At 31.9% G+C, this 22,795-nt stretch overlaps 2 protein-coding genes across 2 annotated transcripts; one reads left to right on the forward strand and one right to left on the reverse strand.

The window, feature by feature from the left end:
• The first annotated feature begins 11,897 nt into the window (after nt 1-11,897).
• LOC145040208 (uncharacterized) lies at nt 11,898-12,816 on the forward strand. The gene is made up of 3 exons (XM_078988168.1): nt 11,898-12,159; nt 12,344-12,439; nt 12,515-12,816. Exons 1-3 carry the CDS (start codon nt 11,898-11,900, stop codon nt 12,814-12,816), a joined length of 660 nt encoding a protein of 219 aa, XP_078844294.1.
• Nucleotides 12,817-15,904: 3,088 nt separating this feature from the next.
• On the reverse strand, nt 15,905-22,481 carry LOC145040209 (protein phosphatase 2C 53-like). Its single transcript, XM_078988169.1, has 4 exons — nt 22,047-22,481; nt 17,457-17,729; nt 17,243-17,354; nt 15,905-16,200 (listed from the first exon to the last, which is right to left on the reverse strand). Exons 1-4 carry the CDS (start codon nt 22,479-22,481, stop codon nt 15,905-15,907), a joined length of 1,116 nt encoding a protein of 371 aa, XP_078844295.1.
• Between the last annotated feature and the right edge of the window lie 314 nt (nt 22,482-22,795).

The raw sequence follows: 22,795 nt of genomic DNA on the forward strand, positions 1-22,795 counted from the left end.
CAGATAACAACATCACAAATGAAACATACTCATCTCATTACTAGTGGAGGTTTTGATGTCATGTGAAAATTTGCCTCTACGAGGCATACGGTACATCATGGATAAACATTAAACAACGTAACATCCCAATCGATTAGTGTAGTCACTTAATCGATGGTTTATCCCTACCCACACAAAGTAAAACAAAGAAGATAACATCAAATAGCATAATAATACTAACTAGTAGTGCGGTGACACTCATACGTCGAAATGACGTAGAAGGAGTTCGGCCATTTCACTCATTTCACGAGTGATCTCAACTTCGTTTTGTTTTTCTCAAATTGCCCTATCTTCAGTTGCTAAGAGTTGTTGCTTGAGAGTGGCTACTTCCTCCTCTAAGGAGCGTAGTTGGTCAGTAGTGTTCTCGTGTGCTATGTGTTGGTCTCGTACTGCTTCCGAAGGGGGGGGGGGGTCGCTCTAGATTTCTCCGATGCCTTCTTCCTCATCGGACTCCTTATCATATTTATCACCCTCATAGTCCGTTTCTAGATATTCTTTAGGTCCTATTTCTGGGTTTCCCCCTTGAATCTCTTCTGGTTCTTCATCAATCCACCCGTTGGCCACCAAGGCCTAGTAGGAGAGTTCTCTGTGCTGGAACTCAACCATGGTGCCTGCACGAGAATAGAGGTGTGAGGAGCATGTAGAAAGTATACGTGCGAACGTTATATAATATCCTAAAATATTCCTATAGTATTTTAAGTGTTTGTTTAATATTTCCTTAACACTTTTTGGATTTTGAGTTGGTAAGTTTTAGATTCATTGTTTGCCACAATCACTCCCAAGCACATGTTGGTTGTATTTTGAATAAATAGAGTTGACCAGGCTATATTTACCCCCAATACGATTACATAACTGCCTGAGTTTAACCGTGACATTCAACTCCTCTAAATTTCCTTAATTGTTTCTTGTTATAATAATACTCCTAGTATGCGAACATAGGTATGTATTTTATATTTTTTGAGAGTATTTTTGTCCCAATGTATTTATTGTTGCATATCTTGTATGATTAGATATGCTAGTTCACTATAAACATTACTCTGATACCAATCTATCACACCCCTGAAACGAAGCGGCGGAAACGTCTGGGGCTATTGACTTCATCTTGTAATATCATAACAAGTGTATATAAATGAAACATAGACATCATCATCACCATACATAAAATATAACAACATACATGGTTTGCATAATTGTATCCATTCATAAGTTACATCCCAAAAATAACAAGTGTATGGTGAAACAAAATACAGCGAATTCCCAAAAATCCAAAGCTGCCAACCTGCTTAATGAGTTACTGAGAATACAAGTTATTTTAAAAAGCATCAACATATAAAATGCTTGTGAGTTCACAAGCATGTTTATAGGAAAACTTTGCATTAGTTCGTGAACACTGGAAAAACATATATTTTCTGTAAACATAGTTTGTGAGTTTTGTTTCAAATCTTGTATTATAGCATGTGCATCCTTATTTTATCTTGTTTGAAAAATGTATAGAGAGTGATTCGCAGAAAATCCTCTATTTTCTGTGTCATTAGATATTGTGGTCTTAAACCCTAAGACCGGAGTGAGGTGGATAGTATAAATAATGAACACAGTGTTTATACTTTGCAAAACTGAGTGGTATGTATATTCAACCTAAATCTTATAATAGTTTTGTTATTCTCTATGTGAGTCGTAATAACCATAGTAATATGACAGAGTGTCTGTCTTGACGTTCTTCAGGCGTCGGTTTTTGAGAAGACATTTGTCACCTTAGACTGGCCTATCTAGCTGTAGCGAGCAACTCACGTGTGGGGTGTCAACCTCGTATAGATCTATACATAAATTCTCGTTCTCCCTCCAGGAGACTCTGGTTATAACTATAGGGCTTACGTTGTACACTAAGGTAGGTATGGTGAAGGTGCATCTCACAAGAGCCTTAACAAAAATTTTACACGAACAATGTGTTTCATTATTTAGCATTGAAATAATGTTACGAGTGTATATTTTTCACTATAACTCATAAATAGTAAAAATGTAATCATTTTTATCGAGAGTGTCGGAATTCTTCGTTGTTTCATCGTTGTTATCAAAATAGTCGATTGTTAATGATATGTTCTAGAGATGCCCAATTTACATAAAATTGATACTAAGGCCCAAGTAACCTAAAAGGTGTCATATAAGTCCCAATTATGATAAAAAAGGCCATATAAGCCCCAATTTTCTTGTTCAGTTTGTTATAAGTAGCCCATTTTACTAAATAATCCAATTTCAACCCATTTTATATAAAAATGGCATTTTTGGCCAAACTTTGTTAAATAGTTATTTTCGGCCCATTGTAAATGAAAATGTCATAAAAAGACAATTTTTTTTACCAAAAATGCCCATTTAAGCCCAAAAATACTAAAATTGACATAAAAGGCCCATTTGTTTTTATCAAAAATGACATTTTTAGCCCAAAATACCGAAAATAACACAAAGGGCCATTTTTATCATTAAAAGTCCATTTTGGCCCATTAATACCGAAAATGACACAAAGGGCCCATTTTTATCATAAAATGTCCATTTTAGCCCATTAATACCGAAAATAATATGAAGGCCCATTTTTACCAAGATTGTCAATAAAAGCCCATTTTTATCAATTATCAAAAAAAGGCCATTTTTATCAAAAATGACACTTTTGGCCCATTAATGCCGAGAACATCAATAAAAGCCTATTTTTTTTTAATTTTATTGTCAAATATGGCCCCTTTGTGTACTTTCTTTAGTATCATAGCAACTTTTAACATGTTTAATCTTTCCAAGCATCATAGGAAGTTACATAAAGTGACTTGTTTACTAATAACTTCGAAACATGGAAGAAATTTCGAGTTCATGAGAGTTTATCATGGTTTCATAACATATCATGAAAATATACACATAAATGCATAAGTACTAAGATTAAACACAAAACCAAGATTATATTCCCCTCTAAAGATGTAAAATCACGAAAACAAAGGGGTATGAAGCTCACCTTGAAGTTTGATCGCTTTTGAAGAGGGAAATGAAGGAGATTTTTGGCCTTAGCTAGCTTCTTTATAAAGATTGGTGAAGTTTTTGGTGTTCAAAGATCTTAATCACGAAAAAGAATTGGTTATGAGGAATGATCTAGCATAAAATGGAATAAAACAACTTGAGTATAGTTAATAACTTACCAAGTGGTTGAAAGGCTTTAAGAGGATTCTTTGAAGAAATATACAAACTTACAATTTCTTGGAGGAAAAATGAGAGAGCTCTTGAAGATTTAGAGAGGGAGGAAGATGTGAGTGAAAGTTGAAGTGAGAAATGAGAGACATGGGGGTGGTCTCAGCCGGTTCAATAGGGAGATGAGTGAGGAGGTTAAAGTGGTTGTTACATGAATGTTTAGCATCTTAAACCTAGAAGTATGGTAGGTAGTTTGCATGGGTTTCCTCCATAAAAAGGTGAGGTGTCACCCAAAGTCAACACCCACCCTTTTCACTTGATTTATATATTTATTTAGTTTTTGCTTAATGGGCCGATCGGATTTTAGAGAATGGTAAAGAGAGACGTGTTGGGCTCGTTTTTAAGTATAACCGAGAACCATAATCCCAATGGGTGTTTTCGGTTTAAAGGCCCAAAAATAAACAGCCTCGACCCAATAAATGATCCATGAAGGGTATTAGCCCAATTAAGTCTTAAATTAATTCCTCATGCTCCAATAAGGCCCATTAGGAGGTTTACGGCCTAATACTATGTTGATGAAGAGTTTTTGACCCAACTATGGTCCAAATAAAGGTTGTCGGACCATAACATGGTTAACTAGGGCTTTTGGCTTAATAGGGCCCAATAAGAGAGTTTTGGCCCTTTAAGGGGTTTGGACCAAGAAAACTTGGCTAAGGATCAAAGTTGAGTGTATATATTTATTGGGTTATATTTAGAGTTTAAACGAGGGAGTTCTGACTAGATCCATAAGTTAGTAGATGTACAAATTCGTATTGTATTGAAATTACTTATACTGCACATAGAGTTACATGGTTACACCAAGGAATTAGTTGTACATGGATAGGAGTTTCTAGTCCTAAGGTGCTAGTTATGACACTAAAGCACTCCAACCAGCAAGTACATGTCAACATATAGTTGTATAGATCACTACCGTATAGCAACATCCTATATACCAGGATACAAATCTAACAGATCACTACAACATAACATACTCGATACATGAATATGTATCTCATAGATCACTATAGCATCGAAACATACTTGATACCAGTATACATATCAAAACACACTAAATATCAACAATCCAAGGAATGCATAACTATATATACTTAGAGGTGAGATAGACACCCGAGAATTCATAACCATATATACTCAGAGGTGAGATAGACACCCGAGCAGGTGATCATACTCTAGAAACATAACCAAAATAAGGAGCATGTAAAAGAACCTTGATCAAGTGACTTCAGTCTATCCTACAAGACTATATATACAGTCCCTAATTAATCCCTCTACTAACATATAACCAAAACTAGTGGGACGGCATTGGTGCCTTCGACCCATGGGTAGAGTGAGGCGAAACTCACCTAAATCGAAGAACTATGCACACTACAATATGATCTCTTTTTTAGCACTACTTGCTTCCACGAATCCACTAACACCAGAACCAGATAGAATCTCAATCAATAGCCCAAAATTCTCAAGTTTGACCCAAATTCAAACTTAGACAAAAATTCAATGGTCAACAGTCAAATAAGTCAACATTCAATAAACCCTCATAACATGCCTACCTGTGGCCTACGTCGTGAGCCACTACAGGATAAAATAGTTGGGTCTTACAATCGATGTGACATGCATCATCTCACATCGTGAGATCCGTTTGAATGTTATTTTGATCCAAAAACCTCTTAATTTGTTAAGTCGTCAATCCATCTTTTCTAGGAAGTTTCCTAACAATCATAGGATCATAAAAATCGATGATTTAAGGCCTTGCATTTCCAACACAAGACTTGAGCTCAAACTAGGTCATTCATGAAGATAAAGGAGGTAATTTATCAAGAATGGACTCAAAATCTTAAAATCTTGGATAAATATGCACAAAACCTTAGATATAGCAATAAGGAAAAATAAAGCTTGGATCTTGATTACTCAAATTGGTCTAGAAGTGTAGCTAGAGGTTGCAAATGAAACTTTCAAGTTGAAACCATGCCTGTATGATGATCTCTTCCTCTTCAAGCAATTAAAACTCCACCAAAGGCTCAATACACATCAACGCCCGTTTTTTACTCGTCAGATGTTGGTTGTAGCTAGCAATCATTGGTGGGATGTTTACTCGTATAAATTAATATCGTCGATCTATACCTAATGGTCCACGTTCCATACGGATTAATGGTTATAACATAAAGGACATTTACTAAGACATACGGTCTTAGTGTAGACAACACCATAGCCCATATAACTTAGGAAATGATCATAGATCCTATGGATTTTAGAAACAAACATACTCATATAGAAAATCAAGTGAGTGTTGGATCCTAACAATGTGTATAGGCATCATAATCCTAAACTTTTCATTATATGTTCATTAAACACCTATAATCCTTGATGTTTAGTAATAATTAATGAATTAAGTCTTTTAGTATTTTATATTCATAAGACTTAACATATTTCTAAATTTTATTGTCTATCATTATGAAATTTGGGCAGCATAACAACTACTTTTATAGTATTTTCTAGGTTTCAACCAACGTGAAACCAACAATTTCCATGAAACCAATAAGTTATATAATCCATATGATATATAATTTCATAATAAAGCGATTCTTAAATATGGGAATCAATTGTGCTATCATATATAACCACATTCATAATTTAGTAAAAATGATTTGTATTTTTATAATAAATATCAAATATAGTAAGCCGTTTTTGAACTCGTTTTTACATATCTTTATATAATAAAAGTTGATTTTTGTTATTTTCAACCGATAACTATATATTTGTTCAAACATTGCTTTTTAATCATTTTAGGAAATATACTTTCTTTTTGTATATAATTATGTTGACCAACAACTTTAGTCACATACAATGTATTTTCATACATTACAATCATACTCTTGTATTTATATATAACAAAGCTCAAACTTTTATAATTTTTCATTAATAATTGTATTATTATAATAACCAAGTTATGAACATTTGATTTTCTCAACATATATAACCATATTTTACACTCCAAGTATAGATGATGTTAATTTAAGCATTCTACTTGTAAGATTTATTGGTGATTTGTAACATTTTAGAATGCTATTTCACATACCTTTAACCAATAACAAAGTATGATGCATTTTAATGTTTGAAAACTTGAAAATCATCAAAATTTCGATAAACATGCATGTATTCTTCCCCAAACATGAAAACCATAAAAATGGGGCCACATAAATTCTCCCTTGATGCGTGATCTCGATATGTTCGGAAAAATCGAAAACTAATTCGCATCTTGTTGTTTTTTAACCGGGGTAACTTTTGGACATTATGAGTACACATGGTTGTAGATCTACACAATAGGAGTTTAGAAAACAAATTTTCAAAGCCTAAGACCACCGGAATAGTGCTCGCTGGAGCTTCACACTCCACAAGACAAGGTGGCATGTGGCGGTGGGTTTTGACCATTTTTTTTAGTTTCTTATGACGGGAATTGCAAGGGAAACTCACCTAGGATCATTGTGAAGGTGTAGGATGTCGAGAGGGCATCGAATGTTGCCTGAATTGGTTGCAAAAGAGATGGAAACCGACCATTGATCGGATGATTGTTTCCTCGAACTAAACAACCTCTACAAGGGTTGTTTTGGTTCTTTAATGGCAACAATTAGCATGACGTAATTCCAGGGGGTATTTGGGTGGTGTTTCCTGACCAAAGGGAGGTTAGAAGAGGTTTTGGTGAGGGTGGAAGGTCCTCGCTTCACCAGCAGCTTCTTCGGCAGGAGAACCCTCAACGGGGCTATTAAGGCGACAAGATGGCAGTAGCGATCAACTCTGATCAGGGGGAATTTGTAACTTGCTTTGTTGATGAAAAGAAGGAAAGAGGGTGGAAAAAGAATATATCAGTGGCAAAAATCTCCCTTTTTTTAGAAAAAAATGGAGGGAGATGAGAGAGATCAAGAGATGAGTACAAGGGAAGGTGAGAATGAGTCTGGAAGTTTCCAAGCTCATATAATCAGATTTTTGGTTGACTTTGGATGACTTTTTGGCCCATCGGAGATCTATGGAATATTTTATAGTACAATGCTTAAGTTTCAACTTCAGGTGCATGCGTTAGGTGTTTCTTTGAGTGTGAGGTGAGGGAGGAACAAAATTTAGGCTGATGAGGAGTTAGAAAGTAACCAAAACCAAGTATCATGAAGATTTCCATTAGATTTTACATGCATTATTGGTTTTATTAATGATATATGTATGTGGTATTTATTTGAAGCCAATAATACATGCATAGTAAGTATGCATTTATATATTAAAAATTTTGTTTTATATATATATATATATATATATATATATATATATATATATATATATATATATATATATATATATATATATATATATATATATATATATATATATAGAAAGGATCAAATGAGAACACCTAAAAGGTTGAGAACATGAGAATAAGTATATTCATTTCTGATTCCATGTATTCATTTGTGGAGAAATGATAAATTTTTACGCATAATCAATATGAATATGCTTTTTCTCTTCAATTGAAATTAAATACGTAAAAATTTATCATTTCTCCACAAATGAATACATGGAATCGCAAATGAATATACTTTGTTCTCGCGTTCTCAACCTTTTTTGTGTTTTCATTTGATCCTACTCATATATATATATATATATATATATATATATATATATATATATATATACACACACACACACACACTAGCCGTTTACCTGCGCCAAGCGACGAGTGCAAATAGTTTTTTTAAAAGTTAGTTTGTAGAGGCGATTATTTCTTTTGTAAAAATATTACTAGATCGAAACAATTATAAATAAATGCCATGCTAACAGAAACGAAATCAATAAGAATTAAAAATAAAAATTTAGAATTATTTACAAATATACATGAATGCATGATTGTTTGTGCATTATTAATCATGTAACAATTCTTTATACATCACGTTAAATGTACAAAGTTCATTGTCGTTGAATTGTTTTTCAGGTTCACTAATACTTTTGTATTGACAAATATGTCACTAAGCATTAGTTTCAACTAAGCGATTTGTTTTCTTTTTGACGACCAACTTTTTTTTTAATGAACCATACTCTTATTTCTATTAGTCAATCTCTATCATAGAAGAAACCTTACTTTATGTTCTAATGTGATATAATATCTTCATAACTAGTAGCATTTCTAGCTAATGGTTGCTTAATCATTTAATGAAAGCTATTATACTTTTATTAACTACATCGACCATCTTCTTCAATCTTCCGACTGAAGTTTTGTCGCTACCAAAACATGGTTCTCTGAACTAATCGACTCACTTCGTAGATTTATATTAATCGGACTCGATTCTTTGTGACCACTAAGGTCTGAACGAAAATCATCTTTTTAGTCCTCACCGAAACGAAGGTAATGACATACTCGAACAAAAACGAAATCAATTTCTAGCTTCTTGGTAACCTTGTGACTTTCCTTGATCCAAGTGTGAGTCATGTGCTTCCAGTAGTATAGGCCTCTACTACTAGTCACACCTACTCAAACTCGTCCCAAGTATTATCTCGCAGTTTTCCAAGTCACCATTCAAAAGTTTTCACAAAGTAACTTTTCACATATGAGTGTGTTCAAAAAAGTATATACAACAATTTCTCTTAGACTCAACTAGGGATTTCACGTTTCTATCAAACATATCTTAGATTTCTTAAATTCACCTTCTAGAATTCTTTTTATGCATAAGCTCGATCTAGCATATCCTAATATTTTTCTTAGGTCGATAGGAATTTCACTTCCAACTTCTTCACATAAATTCTTTCTTGGGTAGTGTCTACTCTGCAAGATACACTACACCAAAATTTATTTTAGCAATGTGGAGACAAACGGTTTCCAACTACCTGTATCATCTTCTAACTTATGCAAGTCATCATGCATATTTGTTTATTTCATTATCCTTCTATGACATTGTCATTCTTATATATGAGTAAGTCTTCTTCTCATGGCTGTATCTTTTAAGTCTTCTTCACAGGATTCTATCCAAAGAAGTCCACATTATAGCTACATCTCAACATGTTCTACTAGCTTCAACTTGGTTCTCTGTCATTCCTAACTACAACATCTCTTCTCATACAATAATATGGATGTACATCTTCCTTAACAAAGTACTCTACCTTACTCTAACAAGTAAGTCACTCAACCGTTTCACAATCACATAAATTATTTCACCATCCTAATCATGTATGTTAAAATCGACTTAACATACAATGGAACTTTCATAAGGATGTGATAGAAGTAAATTGCCACTAAGTATTATTAAATACTAAGTATGAGCATCCTGCATAGGGTAACATATCAACTCTTATCATACTACTCGAACTACATACTACATCACAATGTTAGGCAAGGTCTTGGCCTATTGAGTCTGAAAAATTTGTTAGAATTTCCTTTGATCTTTATTGAATTCTTCTAAATCTTGCACAACATCAGTCTTGATATCATCGAAGTATTTATCACCATCTTCAGTTCTTCTAACTCTGTAAGCAATCACTACTTTAATATGGTTAGCGGTGGAACAACTTCATGGATTACACCAAAACACTCATCTCGTCTGAATGTACTTCGAACACACAACATTCCTCCAAAGGTGTTATTATTTCATCAAACATAGTTTGAATGTACAATACCAATCTATAGGTATTAATACATTATTTACGGTATCACTTGATATTTTATTTTACGATATCCTTTGACTGTTTATCAATGTCAACTATCGTAAGTTTCCTTATCACTTCGAAAATTTCATGTCAATTCTAATACGAAAACTCTTAGAATCTGGAACACATAAAATTTCCTTTTCAAAACCATGGTCAGTAACAGACCTTAAACTTTATCAAATGATAGTAATATAGGTAAGCAACCTAAGGCATGCTATATGTATTTATCATTTAGCACATATTAGAATATAAGGCATATCTCCAAAACATTCTAGTGCTTGTGCCCATTTAGGTATTCAACCTAAAATATACTAGATACACACGTGGCGAGCATGCGAGGGAGGCAGGTGGCGAGCATGCGAGACCAAGATAGGTGCAAGGCACGTGTCAAATTCTCATTGGACCGAGCCTTCGGTACGAGGAGGGTGCGATATGGGTCGGACACACGTCAGCAGCTGCTTCGGATGACTCATCGACATCGGACACGGGGCAGGCTCGCGTGCGAGTGTGACGTGGCCGAACCCTGTTCATGCGAAACTTCTCGGTTCCCTTAATTTCTTGGATTTTGTGTCTTGAACTTCAAAAATCCATAACTTTCACATACGAGCTCCATTTTTTATGTTGTTTATATGCATGTGTATGTGAAACTATACTCTACAACTTTCGCTTAGACTTCTTCGGCTAATTTTGACTTTATTTTTAATATTATTATTGTTAACAGACCAGGATAAGAAAATCCCTTAAAAATTCATAATTTCTTCATCTAATGTCCCTTTTCGTCTGTCTTTTTACCCTTGTACTACTATTGACGAGACCTTCGATTTTTGTTTAGGTTGTGTCGGCTAAAAATCACTCGATCTTTATTTCGAGTTTTTAGTTGTCTACTGCTATTTCGAAACTTAGAAAAATCATAACTTCCTCATACGAAGTCAAATTTTGACGTTATTTTTTATGAAAATTATTGGTTTAATGAATACTACAACTTTCATTTAGATCACCAAGGCTAAAAAGTAGTATATCGAAAACTAACTTTTTACGCTAGATAGTGTTTGTTGGTTTTGTCACGGATCTTCGATTGGTCATAACTTCTTCGTTATAACTTGGATTTCGATGAGGTTTTTGCTTAAATGTTTCTAACGAGATTCTTTACAACTTTCAATAATAAAATTTTACTTATTTCAAAGTTTATATTTTCATGAGATTTCAATATTTGACATTTGAGTGGATTCTCATAAGACTTCTAATATCTTCCAAGTGATTCTAAACATAGTTTTACTTCATTTCTAATAAAACTACCTATTAGAACTCAATACTCAAATTTCATATAATATTTCATAATATTATTCTTTACAAAACACGATAACTAAACGTGTATGCTACAGTTACCAATCGAGTAAAAGAACACGAAATTTCCTTGGATCATCTCACAAATAGGAATAAGTGGATTGATATGCGAAAAAAATAAGCTTGAATGAAACAATTAATAAAGTTCAATACGAGCAATTCAAGAAAGAAAGAGATTATTGGAAACAAGTCATTTTGAGAATCATTGCAGTAGTGAAGTTTATTGCTAAACATAATTTAGCATTCCATGGATCAAATGAAAAGTTTTATCAACAAGGTAACTATAAATTGTATATATTTTTGTTCCAATTACACCAAATACCTTATTTTTATGTATTATTACTAATTCCACTTCTTATTTGTTAATTGTATGTAACATGTAATAGAAATTTTTTGGGTGTCATTAAAATGTTAGAAGAGTTTGACCCGGTTATCAAAGAACATATGCGTCGGATCACAAGTGAAGGGATTCATGTGCATTATCTTGGGAACACAATCCAAAATGAACTAATACTTTTGATAGCTCAATAAATTAAGAAAGAATTTATCAAGAAGATAAGGGAAGCAAAGTACTACTCAAATATTGATTGACTCCTGATTCAAGTCACCAAGAACAGATGACTATAATAGTGAGGTATTTAAAGTTATCATATAATTTTGTTACCATCGAGGAGTCATTTTTAGGTTTTTTGAATGTTGATGATACCACCGGAAAAGGACTATTTGATATTACTCTTGAGGAGTTAAAGACTCTTGGTCTTGAAATTGATGATATGTGTGGTCAAGGCTATGATAATGGAGAAAACATGAAAGGAAAACAACAAGGAGTGAAAATGAGATTTTTAGATCTAAATCCTAGAGCATTTTACACTCATTGTGGTTTCCATTCTCTTTATCTAACGTGATGTGATATGGTTGACAAGTGTGTTAAAGGAAAGAACTTTTTTGGAGTCATCCAACGTATTTACACTATCTTTGCAAATTCTACTAAGAGGTGGGAAATTTTGAAAGATAATGTTCAAGCTTTGAGTCTTAAATCATTGTGTCAAACTCTTTGGGAAAGTCGGGTTGAGAGTAAAGGCTATTAAACTTCAAGTTGTTGATGTACGGGAAGCTTTACTTCAAGTTGGAGAAAAAGATAATGATGTTGCAATTACAAGTGAAGCAATTTCAATAGCATAAAAAGAACTTGGTGACTTTGAATTGTTGTTATAATTTGTTATGTGGTATCAAGTATTAAACCATGTGAATATTGTGAGTAAAAAGTTACAGTCGAAGGATATGCATCTTAATAATGTTATTTCAGAAATAAACATGTTGATTGGGTACTTCAATGATTATAAAGAAACCGGTTTTTCAAAAGCGATTGAGGAAGCTAAGCAAATTGCTATTGAAATGGGTATTGATCCAATATTTCCACAAAAACGTTTGATTCAAAGGAAAAAAAGGTTTGATGATAGTTCAAGTAGTGAAGAAGTTTCATTTACAACTGAAGAGAATTTTAGAGTCAATTATTTCTTATACATTGTTGATTAAGCTATTTCTTCTCTTGAGACAATATTTGAACAATTCAAAGAGTATGAAAAAGTATTTGGTTTTTTATTTCCATATAATTTGAGGGGAACTGAAGATAAAGATCATAAGTCGTCTTGTGATTGTCTTGAAAAATCACTCAAATTTGAAGAAAGATCAGATATTGATGTCGAGGAACTTTATACGGAGTTGAAAATATTTGAAACAATGAAAACAAATGAATTTAGTAACCCAGTAGATGTTTTGAAGTTTTTGAAAAACTTGATTATTTTCCAAATGCATGCATTTCATATAGAAGATTGTTGACTATTCCAGTAACGGTGGCATCTGTAGAAAAGAGTTTCTTGAAATTGAAGTTTTTGAAATTTTACTTACGCTCTACAATGACCCAAGAAATACTTAGCGGTTTGGCGATGATATCTATCGAAAACGAAATCTTATAGAGTATAGACTACGAAGAGTTGATCAATCAATTTGCTATCAAGAATGCTATGAGAGCTTTACGAGTCGCCAGTTAGTTGTTACGATATGTAATTACTCATTAAAATACTATAACTTTGTTATGTTTATTGCTATAAAAAAATTTGTCATTTAAAAAAAATCAATTTATGTAACTTAATTCGTTACACGTTAATACCTAAGGGCCCTTTTTTCCACCTCATATCGGGCATTTGAATCCTCAAGGCCGGCTCTGACCCATGTATTTCTTCTTCTTGAGAACTTGTTTACATCCTATTAGTCATGTGTTAAATCAACCAAATCTCATATTTGATATATGGTAATCATCTCGGTTTCCATATCCCCATTTATCTTACTCTCGTATGTTATGGCCTCGTAGTAACTAGTAGCCTCGGATTCCTCTTTCGTTAACTCTTTACCCTCATATACGTATAAACCATACCTTTCTGATTGATATATGAATAAATCATACCTTTCTTTGAATTGTTGCTTTTATTTCTATACCTAGGGATCTTTTTTTTCCATTGCAGCCAAACCTAGAAACACTCGTGAGTAAATTCAAAATACCCAATCCAATTTATCTCAGTTTCTTTGATGATTTAGCCAAGTCATAAGCCTTCAAGGATTTGAAAAAAATGCAAAATTGTTACATGTCTTCGATAGCTTCCTTGCAATATAGACATCAAGTGACCACCCCGTACTCCCAACATAATTTTCTCGAATCTTATGTTTCCATTTATGACGGAAAATTATATGTAAAAAGAAATTGAGAAGCGTTCCACCGAATTACCATATTTTCTCATTGGTTTCAAACTTTTCTCTCACACATCATGCATCCCTATTCGTTTCTCGTGTATCCCTTGAAAGCAAAATTCCATTCCTATTATGTCGATCTCGCATTAGGTTTAAATGAATTGCCCATCATTACCGATGATGTCAACAGACACCAATCATAACCGTTAAGACACCATAATAACGTTTGAAATCAAATATTGATTGTCTAATAGGTTGTAATTAGGGTTTGGCTAAAAAGACACCCCATATTACCATTTTGACAACCCTAATTAATTTTTGAAATATTTTTATTAGTTGAAATTGTATTGTTTTCCAAAAAAGCTAATTACAAGTAGTTGATTATATATTGATTTTTTTATAAAAGTGATGATAGTGTGTATAAAAGTGTCTTATTAGCACCTTTGTAATTAGCACCTCGTTCTCCCCCACCAGTGATCATTGGAGTTTTTGAATGATTTATTATTACTTGAACGACCATTTTAATACCAAAGAAACTGATAATTTATTTTGTTAGTCGATTTAATAATTTATTTTGTTACTATTTATTGTTCTTCTAACCCATTATTATATTATTAAAGCAATACATATAATTCTCTTATTTTGATAACATTTGTTTACTTTTATATTTGTATATTTATAGTTTTTAACTAATAAAATAATACACATATCAAATATAATATGTTCTTAAAACGAAAACTAAAATAAAGATGCTTTACAAAATATTTCAGATAGGTGAGTTATATGTTTAAATATTAGAAAAGCTTTAAAAAAACTTATCCATCGATGTGGAATTTGAGAGATAGCATTTTTGTTGATTTAATAAAATCAATAAGCTTAGAGATTTGCCATTATGATACTCTTAGGAAGAAAAAAAAAACTAAAAAACAAAGTTCATTTCCTAAATATCATGAATCCTAATACACGGGTGAGTTTTTATTTTAACAACTTAGTAACTTTTTACATTGGCCTAGTGCCAGTTTGGTAAATAAAAGTGCATAATCCATTTTGAAACTGGTCCATACCGATTTAAATGTGATATTTTTCAGTGTAATTTCATAACGGTTTGGTTTTTAACCAGATTTAAGAGAAAAAAATAAAATATAAACTAGTATAATCTTGATTTCCATTATTTCCATTATCAGGTCCTAATCTGATTCCCAACATCCAGCTTGGTAAGTTATGTGAGCAAGATCCAACCACCAAGTGGTCTTAACAAAGTGTTAGTATCCCATGATGTTCTCTCTCTCATATTGTATAGTCACATCTCATGCTTTTTGTTAAAGAACAAAAACTTATCAAGGATGGGTGGGAAGTGGGATCAGAATATGATTTTGTAACTTTTAGGGGACAATAGCAGTAGCGATTCTCTTTCTCCATCATATTATTATTATATACACTTCTTTAAACTACATTTTCCAATGATCCCATATCAACAACTATAATCTATAACCCCTACTCCCTATGGTTTATATATAGGGGTGAACATTTAGACTTCTAGACTAAGACCAGGACCTGGATCACACCAAACCCTGGATCAGTCCGGTCTAAACTCCACCAATTTTTGTCAAACCGGTACAGTCCAAGAACCGTTCTAGTACAAAACTCCAAATGTTCACCCCTATTTATAAATGTATATGTGTATATAGATAAATGTAGTAAATAATAGATTATGTTAATATTTACCAAACATTACCTGAAACCATTTTATATCATCTTCCAAATATCAACTACAAAAGTACTTCATCATCATCATTATCATTATTATTATTATTGTTATTATTATCATAGCAAAATAGATAGATAGTTATTCTAAATCATCATAATTATAAAATCAAATTTAGCGCATTGTTGTTGACTTCAAGTCAACAACAATCACACAAAAATTATCAGTGCTGGATCTCAAACGCGCTTCTGCATGAAGACACTCTGCAACATATTGCGATGGAGATTTGTTAAGTCTTGCCACATGGCGCTCTCGTTGCAACAGTTGACATGCAAAATTTCCAACAGATTTTGTAGACATGACATCCCATAAACCATCAGTAGCTATTATCAAACACTCGTCATCTTTTGACCTCATGGTAAAAGTCATGTCGGGAACCGCACTTACAGCTGGTTTCAACTTCTTGTCTCCTAACATTTCAAACACCACAAGTGTATAATTAGAATCATTTCATAATCATACATTTCTATAGATTTAGGTTATGTTTGACAGACCAACTGAAAAGCTAGTTGTTAGCTGATAGATGCAAAAGAAGCTACTAGCTGATAAAAATAGTGTTTGATCAAACTAGCTGAAATATATAAAATAACATAAAAATGTATGTAGAAGGTTGAGTTTTTTTTAAATTAAAAATATATATTTGGAAAAAAAATTAAAACTTCAATAAGCTCGTTGAAACGTTAGTCTGGGCAGCATTTAAAAAAGCTAGGCAAATTGGTTGAAAAGCTAGCTGGAAGCTAAAAAACTAGCCCGTAGCTGATACCTGAAAAGCTAGATGGTGACTATAAAGCTAGCTACCAACTAATAAGCTAGCTCATAAAAAGTGATATTTGGTAAAAATTAGCTGAGAGATATAAAATGACATTTATGCTATGTTTGGCAGACTAGCCAAAAGCTATGTGGTATCACAAAAATGACGTTTGGTACAAACTAGCTGAAAGATATAAAATGATATAAAAGGATATTTAGAAAAATATATTTTTTATAATTAGTCAATGGTATATTTGGAAATTTTCCAAAAAGCCCGTAAAAAGCTAGTTTATCAAATATCAACTACCTTTTGACTTACCAAACATGATAATTTAAAAATAAATAAATAAATAAAAATAAAAAAACAAAAAAAAAAAAAAAAAAAAAAAAAAAAAAAAACTAGTTTTGATGTGCCAAACATAGCCTTAGAAGAATACGTTTCTTTTATAATTAATTAAGGATATATTCGAAAAACTTTAAAAAAAAAATTAGCTTTTTAAAAAGCTAGCTTATTTTGTACTTTTTGTCTTGTCAAACATGGCAATTTAAACATCTCGAAAAATAAGCTATAACTATGGCACACCAAACACAACCTTAATTTGTCAAAAATGACAACCTAAAAAGACTCGAAAAATAAGCTGGTTGTAACGTGCCAAGGAAAATGGAAACCAAATTTTATAAAAGAGAGAAAATTTTATAAACCTATTGCCCTTGACATTGCAAGAACACCATTCACTCTGGGAGTACCCCATTCGTCTAATAATACGTGGCCCCCACTTTTAACAATCCTCTCCTCCTCATCTTCTCTATCAGGCTGTTACAAGTGAAAACGGAACAATTGGTAAGTGTATTAGAGAAAAGTAAGCAAAAAAAAAAAAAAAAAGACATTGAGAAAAAGATAAGAGATTGAATAAACCTTATGGTCCTCGGTGAGAGGAATGGTGTGGGACCCACGACAAAGAATAGCCCTACTATCACCACAATTCGCAGCAACAATTTGGCAAGATGAGAGAAGCACCACCAATGCAGTTGATCCAGCATCAGTTTCATCTTCACATGCCTTATCGACATTTTCATAAGCCCTAAAAAATGCAGAACCCCACTTTTTGTTCCATTCGTTTGTAGTGTCAGCAGCATCCCATGCTTCTTTCAATGCTGTGTGCATTGATTTCATACAATAATCACTCGCCTGTATCATCATCATCATCAATGAAATAATGATTAGTTTTTAATGGAAATAAGTAAAAGAGATCATGATACCTTAAAAAGAAAATAACTACTAACTAATGACCAACAATACCAATTTTGGTAGGTAAGTTACTAGCATGATTTATTCATACATAAAGTCATAAACAAAGTAAATGATTGATATTTGATCAAGCATATTTATTCATCTATTTTCCTAAATCTGAATTGCTTGAGATTTGATAAGTACTCTAGCACATTGATATATCTTTGTTATTGCACCTCATATTTAGATTGATCTACACCATGTTTAATGTACTTGTTTCCCATATGAAAGTTACCCTATTTAATGTCGGTTATGTCAATAAAAGAAACAATATCTCCATCTCCATCATCCATGCAAACTTGATTACACTGCAATTGACTTGTTTTCCTTTATATTCAACTAAAATATCATTTCATTTATGTTCGTATCTTCTTCTCTATTGTTGTAAATGGAAAGATCAACTCACAACAGAAAATAGATGTAATAACCTAAGTAAGGACTTGAAATCTAAATAGATCATCAGTGCATAACCTATCTTGAACTATAAATTCATTTGAATCTTCCCTAAATATTCTCCGTTTACAAGTAAATCAAACAAATCAGTAAATTACAAGAATATGATATTCATATAATGATTGGTAGCTTATCCTATGATATTTAAGATCGTATATTGAATAAACAATATGTAATTTTATCTTACCACGAAAAGGAATTGAATGTTACTGTTTCTTTTACAACATTTGTGTATTCTTTTTTCTTCTTTAATGTTCAGACGTGCCAGCAAAAAGGAGTTGTCTGGAAAGAGTTTTGAAAGGCGATGCTATGGAAGAACACAGTACTATTTCGGTAAACAATGGATTTAGGGACTAGGGTTCTTCGGGGATGAATTTTGAAGATTTAATTTCATATGATTATCTATTTTCTTTATCGTTATGTGTCTGTCTTTATCAAAATATTTAATAAAATAATACTTTTATCGCATTTTCAATTTGGTACTAAACTTTTATTAGCTTTTTTTTTTATAAACTGAAATTGAATATAATTATATAAGTTAAAGACAGTTATATAAAATATAAAATTTTAATATATAAAAAAGTTATTATCTAAATTTTAGTAAACTATATCTTTATCGAAATATTTAGTGAAATTAGATTTTTATCTAGTTTTCAATTTGGAACCAAAATTTTACTAATTAATTAAAATATTTAATTTTCACATAAACTAAAGCACTAATAGTAAATAGTTTTTAATCAATGAATCATAAACCAAAAAATTTCTATTTTTAGTAGATAAAGACATAAAGTGTATAATAATTTATTTATTTTTATGAAGATTTTTTTTTTTTTTTTTTTTTTTTTTTTTTTTTTTTTTTTGTAAATAAAAACAACTACTACATGATTAATTTTAAATTTATACATTTGTTTATGATAAAACTTAAAATTTCAATCATGGGTGGAAGTTATATTTAAAGCTCACTTTTTGCATTTGATACGTTTAGTTTTCTCGCGTGCGGATGCGGTGAAGTTTCTTAATATAGTACAACAGATCATACATATCAATGTTATATCTTCTAGATTTATGGATGTAGTCTTCAAAAGAATTTGTTTTATCATACAAAAAGACTTAGCGGCGCAGTTTGTTGCCCGTTTGTCATCCACTCATTGTACGATAATAATTAAATTAATGAAAAAATGGATTAAAAATAACTATTAATATATTTTTATTGTTATTGAAGTTGTATATTTTTTATATGCAATCATATACCTTTTGTAATATGATCTTTCATTTGATGAAATGCTGATAACTTTCTATTGTTATCAAGATGTGTGGAAGTGTTAACGATTATTCGATTTTTAGGATTTATTTCAATTATATTATTCTTGAAATGATTAAGTAAAGTTATTTATTTGTAATATGTTACTCATATCTATGTTCCTATCATCTATTGTAGGTCTAAATAAGTATATTATTGACCTACAATTGATGGTCATGTTGGATTGCTACTTGCCCATGTGGTTTAGATTTGATCAAGTGTTGACTTGATCAAATTTATAGATAATCATGGCGTTTTGACCTTGATAGACTTTACATGTAATATCAGTTTCAATCTCTTGAGTACCTATATATGGCCATCATGTTTTCTATTAATCATAATTCAATTGAGTCTCCTATTGTTATAGTTATGAAATACTCATCTAAAATAAATCTATTTGTGTGGACTGCTAGTCTGTTTAATAGGTTTTATTTCATTGTTCACTTATAATCACATCTAATGGAACAGCTTAAACTAATCCAATTGCCCCTCTTGTTATCTAAAGTCCTACATTGCAGATTCTAAGAGCTTATGCCTATTAAAAAAACTACATCACTACTATTTGTTACAATTTTGTTAACAACTATCGGTCTTTATTATAATTGTTATCACTAGTTTTGATTACAACGACTATCATTTCAAATGGGTCTAAGATCTTAAGGACTGTATCTTTAAAATGGATAAGGCAAACACTAAAACATAAATTGTTTTAATAGCATCAATCTTACTATTAAGCTAAGATTTTCATAAATCAATCATATAAGTAATTTCAAAGAGGTATGAAATTGTACACATACATGTCCTTGGTTGATAAATAATTAAATATTTGTATATAAGTAAAAGTATTTTGAGACATATATGGTATCATATAATTAAACTATAAAGGAATATAGAATTTTAAGAGGAAATTGATTTATTAAGGTAATTAACTTAATTACCTTAATAAATCAAATTTCCTAAATTTTAACATGTACTAAAAATGTAAGACAACCTATACATTATATATGTATATTGATTTTAAAAATATCATCCTATCTTTTTTTCCTACTCATTTTTCTATTTATTAGATCAAAATAAATATCAAAATTAACATAGAAAATTATATATATATATATATATATATATATATATATATATATATATATATATATATATATATATATATATATATATATATATATATATATATCATAATCGTATATAAATAAAAGCATAATTATGAATAAAATATAAAAGGCTATTTAAGTTTTCTAATTTTAAATATAAATGTACAAACAAGATTTCTTTCTTTTTGTCCCAGTTAGAATATAAGGATGTTTCAACTTTTAAAGAGTAAAATACAAGTTGTTTAAATAATAAAAAAATAAAAAAAGATTAATATACAAAAATAATTTATCATGAAAATAATAAATAGAGTATATTACATAAATCGTCTGTGTGGTTTGGATAATACGCGTGTTTGGTTCTCTAACTCTTTATTTTCACTCAAACACTCCTTAGAGTATGGTTTTGTTTCATATTTGGTTCTTAATAGATGTAAAAAAGAATATTGTTAATTTTTTAACCTTATTGATTTGATGATTTCTTTTATTTTTTCAATGTTATTAATCAATAAAAAAATATCACTTCAAATGTCATGAAGGCGAACATAAACAAACATCGATTTTGACCACAAGAGGGATTTGGGGGATTCGATTGTATGTTTCTTATCATTTAACCAAGTGTAGATACAAAAACGATAGGTAGTGAATAAAGGGTTTGGATAAATGTTTTTTTTTTTGTTCTTTAAGTTTGGGATTTAATCAAGGGAGGGGGAGATAAAGGTGGGGGAGAAGAAAGGGGGGAGGAAGGACGGGCAGTGGTGGTGGTATCGGAGACATAGACAGAGATGGTACCAAAGAGAGAATACGAGAGGTGGTTTCTGGTGGTGGGAAGGAATAAAAGGAGTCGGCTGTTTCCAGCAGGGATCCGGTTGTTTCCGGCGACGATTGAGTGGTTTCTGGTGGTGGTGTGGTGATAGTGGGCTAAGGATGGTTGTCTGGTTGTTTAGGATTCTTGATGTGAGAGAAGAGAAATGGATAATGAGGTTTACAAAGAGTTTTGTGAGATGGAGTGGAGGTGAGACGCATTTAATTTTCTAAAATTATTAATTATCAACAAATAATAAATGAATTTAAAGAGCATATGGACAAATTTGAAACAACCGTTACATTGAAAAAAAGTCAAAGGGCCATATAAATCTAAACCACAATGATTATCCCTTTAATTCACTGTAAATAAAAAAAGTTAAATATTTTGGTTTCCTAATTATTATACAAAAACTATTTTAAAAGAAAACAAGCAAGAAAAAAATTATATAAAATATTTAAAGGAAAACCAAAAAGTTAACTCCATTTATCATTTATCAAATAGACTAAGCAAAAATCAGGGTGTGTAAAAATAATAAAATTTTATTTACTTACCTGCCAACCACCATGGCCATCGAAAACGGCAAAGTAGTGAACCGGAGACATCCCCAACGCATATTCACAATGAGGGGCTGTACAACCACCGAAGGTGTTACAGCGGAGGGAAAGAAACGCCGGAATAATCTTATACCGATCCTCCATGTACCTTCGTACGCCTTGATCCGTACAATACCCACAGAGTAACAAGTCATTGTTCGTCCCGATGCACAACTGCCCTTCATTTGCAGGCGCCACCACCCCATCGCCATCTTTGCTACCCATCTCGTCTTTACCCGTCAAATCTTTACCACCAGCAGCCACCATAGGTAATCCGATGACTACCTTCACATCATGGAAATAATTGTCATCAGACACTTTGATGATCGGAGAATCTGGTTCCGAGGTCTTGCTGGAACCATCGCTTGCTGGAGAGCTGCTTCCGGAAGCCATTTTGCTAGAGAGAGAGAGAGACAGAGAAAGAGAGAGAAAGAGAGAGAAAGAAAGAAAGAAAGAAAGAAAGAAAGAAAGAGAGAGAGAGAGATGGGGGGTGCAGGTGATTTGGTTGTTGGTTGTAATGAAAATTGCAAGGGGTTTTAAGAGAATTTATAAGCAAATTAAAGGATTTGTTTATCAACGCGTGGAAGGGTCGGTGATAGATGGCAATGCTGTAAGCATGCATGAATTTTTTTTGGTTAATGCTACATAGGTTTCACATTCAGAGATGACAGTCCAGTTATATGCTTACAAGTAGATGTAAAAAAACC

Source organism: Lactuca saligna, chromosome 4 (genome assembly GCF_052625555.1).
Source record: "Lactuca saligna cultivar CGN05327 chromosome 4, ASM5262555v1, whole genome shotgun sequence".
NCBI classification, from domain to species: Eukaryota; Viridiplantae; Streptophyta; class Magnoliopsida; order Asterales; family Asteraceae; genus Lactuca; species Lactuca saligna.